Source organism: Nannospalax galili, unplaced genomic scaffold, assembly GCF_000622305.1.
Source record: "Nannospalax galili isolate Female #2095 unplaced genomic scaffold, S.galili_v1.0 scaffold867, whole genome shotgun sequence".
Taxonomy (NCBI): domain Eukaryota; kingdom Metazoa; phylum Chordata; class Mammalia; order Rodentia; family Spalacidae; genus Nannospalax; species Nannospalax galili.
This window is the reverse complement of record NW_008355797.1, coordinates 382,226-395,982: the sequence shown is the minus strand read 5'-3', so window position 1 is coordinate 395,982 and position 13,757 is coordinate 382,226. Positions and strand designations below refer to the sequence as shown.

The following is a 13,757-nucleotide window of genomic DNA, read 5'->3' as shown; positions in this document are numbered from 1 at the left end:
GCTGGGACTAAAGGTGTGTGGTACCACGCTCAGCTGTTTTAACCACTTTTAAAGTACAGTTCAGTGGTATTAGCATTCAGTGTGTTGTGCAGCCTTGACTAGAGCCTTTTTAAGAATCCATTTCATTACCCCTAACATAAATTCTCTGTTTTAAATCCTCTGTCTGTCTTCTACTCATGGTAACCACTATAATTAGCCAAGAAAAAGTTTTCCCTGAATGGATTTTGTTTAATTGGTTGAGCATTCTGGTAGGCAAGTGGGGAGGGAGGGACTTGAATTACTTTGAGTTTTGCTGGAAAATATGCCAATTTTAGCCTCTTGGGGTCCTGAATATTGCTGATAGACTTTTCTTTTTGTTTCCTAGGATTTGGATGTTGTGGGTGATGGTATGCAGTGTCCTCCATCACCCTTGCTTTTTGATCCTTCACTAACCCTGGAAGATCATACAGTCAAAGAAATTGCTGAAGGCTCAGTGGGTATCTTGGCAAATGATTCCCAATTAGGCTTCCCTCATACAGTGACCTGACCTGTATAGGCTGAGGGTTCCCTGCTGGCCAGCATGAATTCCTGGGAGTTGGGGGGGGTATACACAATTGGAGCATCAAAGTGTCCCAGATAGATGTGGTTTCTCTCATTGAATACCATATAGGGAAAACACTTTAAAAAGTTGGGCTGGAAATGTAGCTCAGTGGTAGACTGCATTCTTCCAATGTACAAGGTCCTGGATTTAATCCATTAATCCATATCACTGCCACCCCCCCCCCCAAAAAAAAAAGGTTTTTTTTTTTTTTTCTTTTACTCCTGAATGACTGACTTGCTCCAGTTCTCCCCATGGGCCTTGGGACCCAGTGGGTCCTAATCCTCAAATTAGAGTAGGACAATTTATTTGAATGAATGAAAGGTTAATAGGTAAATTGTTCCTTTTTAGGGAGAGTTCTATCATTGTGATTGTTCTTATTGTTGATTAAGGACCAGGCTTCTTTCTCTGAAGTAGGATATTAATGGCCCTGACTGAAGACCAGCAGTTACACTATAGCTGTTGGTTTCAAACAGAGGCCTAAAGAACTGTCTTCCTGTGGTTTATCGGCTATTCTGGAAACTCCGTAGAGAATGACTGTTTCATTTGGAAGAAACAACCCACAATCTCTCTTGTTGACAGAGCCATAGTAATGACTTCTGATTCTCAGGGACAGCTGAATATTGGGAAGAACAGCCACCCAGTTGTTTAAATTCTCTTGTTCTTATAGCTGTTGTTAATGGACATGAGAGAGTCACAGGAATGAGTTTCTAACCAAGGTACCTATATTTCTTTTTATAGGGCCAGTTGCAGATGGCTGGAGATGGTTCCAGATCCCAGGGACCTCGAAATTCAGAGAAAGCCTGTGGCCCATTCTCTCAAAGTGGATGGGCTACTGCAAATGGGAAACCAGAGCCCACATCTGTCAGTTGACAGTTCCTTCTGGGAACTGTTTGACTTTGGTGGATTTAAACTTCCAGTACTTCAAACAAGTATAATCTGATCATTTCTCACTAAGCAGGGACAACCCACCACCCAGATCACGTTGTTTTTCTACTGGGTTATAGAGTGCTATTGACAAACATAAAACTAAATTTACATGGAATGGACTTTTAGTGTCCAAAAGTTATGGGATTCTTTACGAGATAGAGTGAGGTAATCCCTGCCTCTGGGATTGCATGAATATTTGAGACTATGCCTGGGAAAGAGACATCTTTGTAACGGAATTTCCTAAGTCACGGGCAGAAATCCACATAGATGATTAGGTGGAGACTGTTTAAGAATGGTGCTCTTGAGATGTTGGTTGCCCCAGTGTCTGTTATCTATATATAAAGGCTTGCATTTTAGCCTCTCCCTAGTGCCATGTAATTGGGCAATCTCGACCCCTTTTCCTAGAGAACTATGACTGAGAAAAGCTCACAGGTCTGGGCTCTCCTTAACCATCCATCTTGCTTTTAACTTATGTAAATTTCTGTGGTGGCTGTCTTATGTAAAATATAGTAAAATTATTGTATATAGTTTCTATTAAATGTTAAAATGTTATAAAAATGTAGTCTGAATTGAATGCATGTTTTCTTTGTATTGGAGAGAGTCTGTCATTTTCTGGGATTTAGAGAGTTATTTATGATGGGAAAGAGGAAATTGGACAGGTAGATACTATTTTTGTCTGAGGAATTCAGTTTTTAGTAGTTTGTTTTGGAGGATAGTGTAATATCCTAGAAGTAGTAAATGAAGAGGATGGGGTTTCCTTATTAAATCCAGCCGGTTTCAAATGCCTTCCTGCTTTTTCTGTGTGCTAGGGCACATGCTGGGCAAGCACTGCACCGCAGTTCCTCTCCTGGTCATGTGTTCCTTTCATCTTCCTCTCCGGTTCTCCAGCTCCCACTCCTGTCAGTATTAACATAATGTATTATTAATAGGATTTTTTGTTCTGTTTCTGTTTTGTTTATTGAGACAAGACCTGATATAGCCCAGGCCAGCTGACCTTAAACCTGGAAATGCCATTGTTTCTAGACCTTGTTTCAGTGAATGGAGAACGCTCAATGCCTAGTTTATATGGTGATACTTAAGAGTCGTGGTTAGGATTTACCTTAACTCTCCTGTCTTACATCTGTACATCATTTTTCTTAATTGCTGATCATCTCTATTCTCAAAGATGACAAAATTAAGATTAGACTATAACCTAATTGCTCATTGTTTCATTAAATCTTATAACAGTTTGGAATAAAAGTATTAGCACTATTGCCAGAATAAGATTAGTAAAAAGTTTTTTAAAAAGTATTTCTGTTAAAGTTTTGAGTTTCATATAATGTATTTTGAACATTTTTCAGACCTGTTCCCCTATCTGCATCCCCACTTATGACCTATAAGAAAATACTTTTCCAGTAGCCAGTTTCTTGGCTAAAAGTCAAAATGTCCTTGGGCCTCTTAGCAACATACTCTGTTCCAAAGGCCAAAAATGTCAAAAATATTTAGGAGCTTTTATCTAATCCTTAAAAGATTTTAGGGTTACCTCTTCAGAGAGGGGAATGTTAGAGTAGCCAAAAGCCATATTTAAAAAAAAAGAAGAAAGAGTACATCAAGTTATCAGAAACAAGTCATGGGGAGATATGGGAGGAGATGGAGGGGAGGGAGTGCACATGGATTTGATCAAAACATATGTATGTATGAAATTCTCAAATTATTAAAAAAAATACTTTTTCTTTCCCAGCAGCTATCAGTTTTAAATAGTTCCTCAGCTTGGGCTGGGTTTATCCTCCGCCCACCCCTATGCTGGGAATTTGTCTGGCTTGAGCTTAGGTAGGTCTTGAGGATGCTGTGAACTCATGAGTGCCCTACTATCTGGAAAACAATTTGCTTTTTGTAGTCATCTACCATGTCTGGTTCTTAATGCCCCACTTCTGCAATGCTCCCTGAACCTTGGGAGGCAACGGTTTAACATCCGTGTCCCATTCAGGGCTAAGCACTTCACAGTCTCTTATTCTCTGCATGTTGACTAGTTGTGGGTCTCTGTCAATTGCCATCTGCTGCAAGAAGGTGGTTCTCTGGTGAGAGCTGAGAGATGCACTAATCTTTGGTTTTAATACTATATCCATTCAGCAGGATAATAGTAGGTTCTTCCCTGTGGTCTGTGACTTGTCTAGCCACAGGTGCCTAGGCCTGATATCTGTGTCAGGAATGGACTCCATTTTATGAAACAGGCCTTAGATCCAATCATAGTGATTGTTGCTCCCATAAAATCTGTGCCACTATTGTACCAGTAGACATATTCTGCCAGGCTATTTCTTGTAGCTCGTAGCGTTCACAGCTGAGCAAGGTTGATAATTATTTTTCTCTTCCAGTAGCATGTGTAGCAACTTCGAGCACTGTGAAAGCTAGGCAGTAGAGTTGAAGCTTTCAGGTCAGTACCAGATTGATTTCTTCTTGTTGGTTCTGCAACTTAGGTGTGCAGTGTCTTCAGCAATAGAGTCTTACTGTCAAGTTCTGGTGGGTAACCAAGAGCAAGGGCCAATGTTTTTTGAGGAATTGTGGGACCCCTGGTCAACAACTTCAAAAGAGGGAGTCCATTCCTGGCATTAAGCTTTTTATTTGCCAACCTATGGTTGCCCGGTAGGGGCATTGTCCCCCTGTATAGTGGTAGGCTTCCATATGACTTTGAAAACTTTTTTATTTTTTCAGATTGCTATTAGTGTAGAACCCCATGCAAATAGTAAAAATCACTTAAAATTACTTTGGAATAGTTCCTTTCTATGTGTTTATTATTACCAAATGAATAAATGTTTAGGCACATTTAAATTATCTAGAGGCTGCTTAAGAATTATTTTGGTTCTATTGTAGAAAGTTCAGCCAACATTAGTCAAAAGGTTAAAAACATCACCTGGATAGACACATGGCCCCACCTCTTCTATTCCATGTAAGGAGGTCCTAGAGTAGGATTAAATGAAGCTCACTTAAAATGTTGAAAAGTTAAATTTTTGTCCCAGCCATGTGGGCGTGGTGGCGCACGCCTTTTGGGAGGCAGAGGCAGGCGGATCTCTACGAGTTCAAGGCCAGCCTGGTCTACATAGTTCCAGGACAGCTGGGGCTACAGGGAGACCCTGTCTCAAAAGACCAAAAAAAACATATTTTTTTTTTGTCCTGATGATTGCTGTGCTCTCAGAGAAGTGCAATATAGAACTTAGGGTTTATAAAAGAATAAAACTGCGAAGGTGGCAACTAATGACCTCGCTTTATATTTCATGTTGCCCCTAATTTTCAGGGTTTACAAAAATTAAACCCACTACTTCAGGATTGATAGAACTGTTTTTTTGGTGTTGAACCACTGAGGCCGAAGGCCAAACCCAAGGAAGTCACAAGGACTAAGAGGATAAGCCAGTAATTGGGTCTGGCCCTCCACAGCCAATCAGGACTTAGGGTCCCTGTAACTTTTAAAGGGTAGCTTTTTCTGTTTACAGAGTAACTGTAATAGGTAAGCCATTTTTCCTCTTAGATTTGAAGACCCCAAAAGTCTTCCAAACTACATCTGGCAAAGAGGGAAGTCACTGGGAGGGGAATGTCCCCAAGCTAGATACCACATCTGGTAGAGGGAGAAAGCTGAGAGAACCAAGGAGTTCTCATCAGGCCTAAAAATCACCCTCAGGAGCCTGGACTGAGCTTAATAATGGGAGGGAAAAGATCAGTTTTTAGCCACTTAGCCAGCTCTACTTGTTTTCTGTAATAAACTTTCACTTAAAAAAAATTAGTTACCAGGTGTCTGGAAAAATGGCTCTGCTGTTAAGAGCACTTGCTCTTCCAGGGCATCTGGTTTGGGTTCCTAGCACACAATGCAGTGGCTCATAGTGGACTGTGATTCTAGTTCCAGGGGATCCAATGCCCTCTTCTGGCCTCAGGGTACCCATGCATGTGACTCATATACATAAAAAATTTAAATAAAGTTAAAAATAGTTATCAAAACATTATCTTGGGCTGTGGATAAGGCTTAGTGGTAATGTGCTTGCTTAGCATGTGCCAGACTGATTCCTACATTACCAAGAAAAGTTGGTTGTCTTACATAAAATGTGACATAGTCCTAAAGTCAAAAACAAAACAGCATATTCAAAGAAGTACAGTTTCTATTAGACTATTGCCCTCATCCTGTAAGTATTGTATAAAATTTGTGAGTTACTCCTATTTTATTTTTGTGTACATGTGGATGTTCATGGTGCAGGTGTGCATGCACATGTATGCATGTGGAGGCCCGAGGACACCTTGCAGTGTTCCTCAGTAGCTAGCTGATTTTTGAGACGTGATCTCTCACTGGCCTGGGGCTTTGCAGTGGGATCCTCTTGCCTCTACTCCCCAGTACTGAGATTGCAGGTTGGTATTACCACTCCCAGTTTTACTTATTTTTTTTGATACAGGGTTTTACTGTGTGCCCCTGGCTGGCCTGGAACTCACTTTGTAGATGAGACTGGCCTCCCAAGCATTGGGATTAAAGACATCATGCTAGGCCCACCCAGCTATTTTACTTGAGTTCGGGTATTAACTCAGGTCTTGATCTTGCAAGGTAAGCACTTCACTGACTTGAACTATCTCCGTAGCCCATATTTTATATTTTTATTTTATGTATATTGCTTGTGTGTAGGTGGGTACACCCATGTTGTGCAATGCCCACGGAGGTCAGAAGAGGGCATTGGATCTCCTGGAACTGGAGTTATGGATGATAGCAATGTGGGTGCTGGGAATTGAACCTGGGTCCTCTGCAAGAACAGTCAGTGCTCTTAACCACTGAGCCATTTCTCCAGCAACCCCAGCCCATGTTTTAAAAGTGTAAGTGTAAACATTTGTTGTGTGTATGAGTTTGTGTGGTGTACACATTTTTGCCATGTGGTATTGGATGGTGTACCTCCTTGATACAGTGGTGGTTGCATGCATGCTCCCTGTGATGGGTAAAATAGGACATGCAATCAAAGCCGGAGTCAGGTTGTTTGAGAGTGATGCATTCTTGAGTGGAATCCCAGGTTGGCCAGATTCCTCTACTCTATATGGGATGGTATGCCTCCTTGATGAATGGGATCCATCACGTAACTACAGGGATGCCTCCCAAGTGGCTAATGAACTTGAGAGTATGTTGCAATCCGTACAAGTAACGTGTGGGGGCTGGAAATACAGCTTAGTGATAGAGCCCTAACCTAGTATGCGTGAGGCCTTAAATTAATCCAGCACCACTAAAGTCAAACCCAGCCAAACAAGTAATGTGGGATGAGTGTGAGCAGGCTGTGGCAGCCTTTGTTGTGGGCTGGGCTATAAGACATGGAACTGGGGCTGAACTGCCTGCTCAGAAAAAGCTCGCTAGTGTAATGGAGGAGCTGTGATGGGAAGAAGACAAGTAGATTCTTCTACCTTTGCTCTCTGATTTGGTGGAAAAAAAGGATGAAATGGAAATGTTGGCTTGCCATTTCTTTTATCTGGCAGGATGCAAAGGTGGGCCTTCAGAAACCCTGCCCACTCTTTGTAAAAAAGTTTCATTATATAATACCCTTGAGTGTCTTACAGATTTATAAAAGCATCTGGGGGAACAGTGAAGACAGCAGTTAAGGAGTTCAATGAGAGTGCTGTCTGAGTGGGAAAAGGCACTCCTAGAACCTGGAAAATTGTTGAATGAAAACTGCCCGCTGGCGAGGGAGCTGTCTGTGGCTCTGCAATTCATAAAGACTCTTGCCACTGCTGTTGGTTTTATGCCAGAACTTGATGGTAAGTCTCTGCTGCTGAAGACTCCTCATTCTTTGCCTGCAGGGACATGGAGAAATCCTACTGGGAATGAACTGGAAGCTCTGTCCTGCTAGCTGGGTTCATGGTGCTGTAAGTGCCATGTGAACTGCTGGGCTGCATGTACCAACATGCCAGGCAGGATGTTTCTGCTGGTATACTAGTGGCATGACCCTTACAGTTGCAGTCAGCTGCCTTTTGATGGAATTTAGGGCCTGCCTCACAGGAGGGAACTTAGATCTGGTACTGTGAACCAGAGGAAAGCTCATGGCTATGAAGGTCATAGGCTCCAATTTGGAGGCCATTGCTTAATTTTTCTTTTTGAGACAGGGTTTTACTATGTAGCCCTGGTTGTTGTTGTTTTTAAATATCATTTGTTGACTTTCCTTCTAAATATTTGTATTTATGTCCGTAGATTACTATTGCTGTCAATTTCAGTTGGTCATGGAGAGAGACTTCTTTTCGCTGTGGCCAATGAACTATAGAGACATTACCAGTGATGCTCCATCATGGCTGTAGCATAGTAGCCTAATGTTCTGCCATAGGGGGAGAAAAATAATCATACATTTATATCACCCCCCTCCAAAGTTCAGGGAGCATCATGGAATTTGGGGGGGGCAAAGAATGTAAGCAGGTGAGGAAGGGGTGCAACATGTTATAGCCATTTCCTTCTGGAGGGAGGAAGGAAGTAAATGAAACTTCGAAGTCTCAGCAAGTTCTGGAAGCCTACAAGGTTCACAAGTCCCACTTCCTAAGGTTATATAGGCAGTGATAATCGCTGTGGGGAGGGGCCTCTGCAAACATCTAAACTCCACAAGCCAGGGAGCTTCAGGGATACAGCTTTTGTGAATTGTCACCCGTGCTGGGGTGGGTTTTTCAGTAATGCACCTGTCTTTCAGTCAACCATGCTCCTGTAACTCAGTGGTTCACTAAGCTCCTTGGGTGGGATCATTTCTTTGACCTGTCGTCCGTGCCCTATCGAGGTGAATAGCTAGCTAGCTGTAAGCTCAAAGCTCCTCAGAAAGTCACACCAGACCATGCTTGCAGTGACTAGTTCTGTCCACAAGAGGGAACTAGGGAGACAATGCGCTCCAGTACTGAGTTGGAGCAGACTTAAGATCTGCCTAAGTTCAAGGAGAGAGTGGGAGAAATATGAAAAGGGAATTGAAGGGAAGATGAAATAGGGAGAAGATAAATGGGAATAAAGCACGGTGGAAGGGTAGAGAAGGAGCAGGGCCTAGGCGATTGTGATCACTGAAGGAGTGAGGTCAGTCCTGTTGAGGTCTAATGACCTGCTCAGGGAAAATTAGTGGTTTAAACCAATAAACCAAACCACAAAAACAAAAAGACCGGGAAGCACTTTGATTACATACCTTTTTCTTTTAGAAAAAAGCCTATTTTGTTGTAATACAAATTATTTAGAAGCATTTCTAATACCAACAAAATGGCAACATTTTTTCCATTAGAGAGCACTGTTCAGTTACTAAAAATTGCTTCTTGTAAGCTACCTCAGAGACAGCTGGAGATGACGAAGGTATGGGCCCTACATAACTGATTCATGCTGTGCCCAAAGAACTTGCTTTAACTTTCCTTGCGATTTATAACTCCTGTACTAGGCGAGGCTACTAGTTTTTGAGTTACTATGCCAGAGCAGGCTTGTCTAAAGACCGTTCTAAAGACCATTCAGTACTTTGTTCCCCACAAAATTAAAAGTAACTCCTATATAGTCTTACATTTCAATTTTTCTTTCTTTTTGAGACAGAGTCTCCCTGTAGCCCCAGCTGGCCTGGAACTTGCTCTGTAGACCAGGCTGGCCTAGAACTCAAAGAGATCTGCCTGCCTCTGCCTCCTGAGTGCCAGGAGTAAAGACATGTGCCACCATGCCCTGCTCAATTTTTTCTTTTAAAATAAGAAAAGTCCACTTAGTTTGCACAAGTGGGTTAAGTATTTTATATGTGTAGAAACTGCATCAGAATCAACTTTATCCATCACAGCTTCATTTTCTCCTTCCCTTTCTTACCCTCTCTCTAGTTCTTTTCTTGCTTTTTCATCCTTGATGGTTTTTTTTTTTTGGCTTTCCTTTAGCTCTCTGGGCAGCAATATCATATCTTCATTTTTCCTCAGCTCATCAGCTTTCTGCCAATAAAGCTGTTTGTCATCTGCCGGGAGAAGATTCCTTGGAGCTGTAGTTATATAGGCAGTTTTGATCTGCCCCATGTGGATGCTGGGAATGGAACTTGGCACTCTGGAAGAACAGCAAGTGGTGTTACCTGCTGAGCCATCTCTCCAGTCCCTTAGTTTTACTCGAGACAGGGTCTTAGGTATCCTTAGGCTGTATAGCATTTTCTTTTCTTACATTTGCTTATTGTTTTGTGTGTGTGCTACAACATGGGTGGGAGGTGAGAGGGCAGTTTACAGGAGCCACTTCTCTCCTTCCACCAGGTGAATTTGGGGCTCAAGCTCAGGTTGTCAGTTTTGGTGCCAGGCACCATTACAGGCTCCGAGTTGATCAACTGATCTGCCTCAGTCTTCCAAAGGCTGGGATTACAGGTATATGTCACCATGCTTGGCTCATGAAGTGCTCGTAACTGAACCCAGGGCTTCATGCAAGCACTCTAATCAATCAATTGAGCTACATCATCAGCCCATAGTTTTTTGGTTTTTTTTTTGAGTCAAGTTCTCATGTAGTGCAGGCTGGATTTGAACTCACTATGTAGCTGACAGTGACCTTGACCTCCTGACTCTCCTGGTCCACTTCCCAAATGCTGCCACCATGTCCCAGCTTGATATATATCTTCATGAAACCATCACCATATTAAAAATAGGAAGCATACTTGTCTCTCCTAAAACTGTCCTTGAATCCCTGGGTCATCTCTCTCTCCCATGTCTCCTGTTCCCCCTCCTGAAGTGATCATTGATTTAGTTTCTGGTACTATGTACTATTTTGCATTTTATGAAGTTTTATATAAATAGAATTATGTAATTGTACTTTTTTCATTTAGCATAATTACTTTGAGGTCAAATATATTGTATGTGACATTTTTATTTTACTTTTTAAAAAAAAAAATTTTTAACTTTGAAACAGGGTCTCCCTGTAGTCCTTGCTGGTTTGGAACTTGGACCAGGCTGGCCTTGATCTCACAGAGATCTGTCTGTCTCTGCCTCCTAGGTGCTGGGATTAAAGGCATGAATGATTTTTTTTTTTATCTTCCTTTCTCTGACTTGGCTTTTCTTTAAAAACATTTTTTTGATTTATTTATATTTATTTTATGTGTATGTTTTGCCTGCATGAAGGTAAGTGCAGCTGTGTCATGCAATTGCGGGGGAGTTCGTACTAGCGACCCCCGGGCAGTGATGATTGGGGATGAGTAAGCACGCTGTTCACCAGCCCACCGGGAACACTCAGGCACAATGGGGAGCCTAGTCAAGCAGGGACTCATTTATTGCAGGTGTTACAGAGCTTATACAGGCACCTAGAAATCCCCCCTCCCCACCTGAGGGTGTATCTTAAGGATGGTCACACGCAGATCATGCACTCCTCAGCAGTGCGGAAGTATTCTTCAGACTTTCAAAGCAGGTCAGGCCGCGGCCTAGTAACTTCCTCTCGGACTTCTGCAAGGTGAGGCCTTTAGGCCCCCACAATGCAGTGTCTTCAGAGACTGGAAGAGAGTATTGGATTCTCTGGAACTAGAGTTCCAAATGGTTGTTGTTAGCTGCCATATGGGTTCTGGGAACCAAACTTGGATCCTTTGCAAGAGCAACTATTGTGCTTAACCTGCTGAGCCATCTCTCTAGTACTTCTGGCTTGATTTTTTGTGACTTCTTCAAACATCTCATTATTTGGGAACTCAGTTTTCCATAGTAAGACAATCTCTAGATTGAAGGATCGAGGGGCCTTGTCATAAGCTGGCACAATCTTCCCACTTTAGCTAGGGGAAAGAATCCCTTCTTAGTTCAGATTACATTTATGAAACATTTTATGGATCATCCCTTTCCTATTTCCTACCCAGACCTTAAGGAATCTCTCATATCATGGCACTTCCTTGACTTAATTGGGCATGGGTATGCAGGACCTTATTTTTTTTTTAAATTTTATTATTTTTATTTTATGTGTATGCGTATATTGCCTGCATGTAGGTTAAGTGCACCCTTGTCATGCAATGCCTGTAGAGGTCAGAAGAGGCTTTCAGATCCCCTGGGACTGGAGTTATGGACAGTTGTTAGCTGCCATGTGGGTGCTGGGATTCGAACCTGGGTCTTCTGCAAGAACAACCAGTGAAACCAGTGTTCTTTTTTTTTTTTTTTAATTAAAATTCTGAGTTTATTTCACGTGTATATTTTTGTCTCCCCACCATCTCCAGGTCTGGGCACCACTGTTACTACAGCCGATCATAACATTCCATACAAACTTAAAACCGAGGGTGGAGTTCCATCCTTAGGAATGAAACAGGCATTTTAGACAACACATTCTTGGCAATGAATCCTGGACAACATTTATCAATGTTGGGAAAGTTCTCACTTTGCGTTAAAGAAAGAACAACCAGGTGTCAACTGTTACAGAAACCAAGTAAGATGATGGAGTATTTTCAAACAATCTGAACTGTGTTCTTAGAGAGACTTCCTCCACTGCTAGAGATCTTGAATAGCCTCCTGGTCAGTCATTGGGAAGCAATTCTTCACATAACTGATGAACTCGGCTTCCACTTTGGGAAGAGAACTGCCTTTTTCTGTATTTGCTCGCATTTTTGGTTTAATGTCTTCTTCAGAACTAGGTCCTTCTGGTGTTTTAGGAGTGGTTTTTTTTTTTTCTGTCTTTTGAAATATTCTTGACCTTTTGATCTTGGTGTTGATGGCTTTAACAGTCTTTTCCATTCGGTTTGACTTTTGAGCATTTTTGGCTGGAGTATCTTGGATAGATTTCTTCACTGGAGCTTTTTCTTCAGTGTCCTCCTCATCAAAATCATCTTCATCATCAGCAAGTTTTGCTTTTTTTCTGTGGAACATTGCTACCACCTCCAGGGGCAGACTGCTTTCCAGATATACCTAAAAGTGTCCCATCCTCCTCCTCTTCATCTTCTGACTCTGCGTCCTCCTCCACAGCTAGTATGTGCCGTCCACTAATACGTTCAACCTTAAGACAGCAGGTGGTGTGATTTCAAATCCCCAAAGGGAAACTGTTGGTTGTACAGACATTTTCAAAAGTTGCCAGTGTTACTTTAGTTGGACTGCCTTCATAATTCATTGCCTCTGCCTCAACAATGTGTAACTCATCTTTTGCGCTAGCTCCTAAACTGACCGTTCTTAGTGATAGCTGGTGTTCTTTTCATCGTCATTCACCTTAAAGTGATAGTCTTTGTCAGCCTTTAGTTCACAGCCGAAAAGATAGTTCTGAGGCCTCAGAGGGCTCATGTCCATGTTCATCGAGTCTTCCATGAGGTGGAGGCTCTCACTTCGCCACGAAGAGGCTGGAAGGAGATAACTGAATACAGCTACTCACAACAGACACGCAAGACGGAATCTCGCCAGGGCACAACCAGTGTTCTTAACCGCTGAGCCACCTCTCCAGCCCCAGGACCTTATTCTTATCATGACTTATAAGCCATCACTCTTAGCCATAGATATACCTTATCTCACAACTTGCATTAAGGCACTAATTCAACATATGTTTCTTTGTAGCCTGTGTTCTCTTTCTAGGTGGGCTACCCTTGGGTACAAACAGTAGCTTCAGTTGGAGAACTTGGTTTCCTCCCAGTGAGCTTCTTGGGAAAGGTGTTGATACACATTCAAAGCCAAAAGAAACAAAAGAGGCATTGTACAACAGCCATCCAAGTCAAGGCTGCAGATGTCCCACACCCAAGGAGAGATTTCACAGTGGAATGCCCCAGGAATCTATGCATTCACCTGCCCTCCATCTCTAGGGATGCCCTGTGGAGACACCTGGGCTGTAGTTCTCCGTTTCTTCCTTTTTCTCCATTGCATCATGCCAAACACCCCTTCTCTTCTACCAGATTCCCCTCTGGGGTGTATCCTTAATCACTGACAAATGGCATAATATATTTATATTAACACTACATGGCCCCAATACCAACTAGAGGACACAGAGAGATGGCCTCAAAGTGGCAGCCTTAGCTGGCACTTCTATCTTCTGTCTGCTAGTTGGCTTGCTGTATTGTAGTAGGGCACCTTCTTGACCATAGCTACGCCATGTTAAAGTTTAGGCTGACTCTAGTCTCTGAAATTATCAGGCAGTTGTCCCAGGGTATGGGAACACATGTCAGCAGGACCCAGTTATCTTGGGAACAGGTCAGTGTGTCTTGGAGTGCACCTGCTAACTGCAGATTTATGGCTTCTGTAGGTTATGCTTGGCTTGCTTCTGCAAAATAGTAATTGATGCTAAATAGAATAGAAATTGTCAATAGGCTTTGTGAGCTTGGGAACTTAAACTTTTCACCCCTGGTTATGGTTTCTCTGTATAAAAGCTAACACGAGAGAT

The 13,757-nt window shown here is 42.3% G+C and overlaps 1 protein-coding gene, 1 non-coding gene and 1 pseudogene across 3 annotated transcripts in view; 2 read left to right on the top strand and 1 right to left on the bottom strand.

The window, feature by feature from the left end:
* The window catches only part of Kansl2 (KAT8 regulatory NSL complex subunit 2), a 20,117-nt gene extending 18,041 nt beyond the window's left edge, over positions 1 to 2,076 (top strand). For both annotated transcript variants that reach the window (XM_008853652.3, XM_008853650.3), the window contains exons 9-10: positions 365 to 472; positions 1,319 to 2,076. In XM_008853652.3, coding sequence (XP_008851874.1) covers positions 365 to 472; positions 1,319 to 1,450 — 240 coding nt within the window. In that variant the 3' untranslated portion in view covers positions 1,451 to 2,076. The remainder of the gene's footprint in view (positions 1 to 364; positions 473 to 1,318) is intronic.
* LOC115067765 lies at positions 1,002 to 1,138 on the top strand. Its single transcript, XR_003847128.1, has one exon. It is a non-coding gene; the product is annotated as a small nucleolar RNA SNORA2/SNORA34 family (small nucleolar RNA).
* Positions 2,077 to 11,783: 9,707 nt separating the features above from the next.
* On the bottom strand, positions 11,784 to 13,482 carry LOC103750555 (annotated as a pseudogene).
* Positions 13,483 to 13,757: the final 275 nt, after the last annotated feature.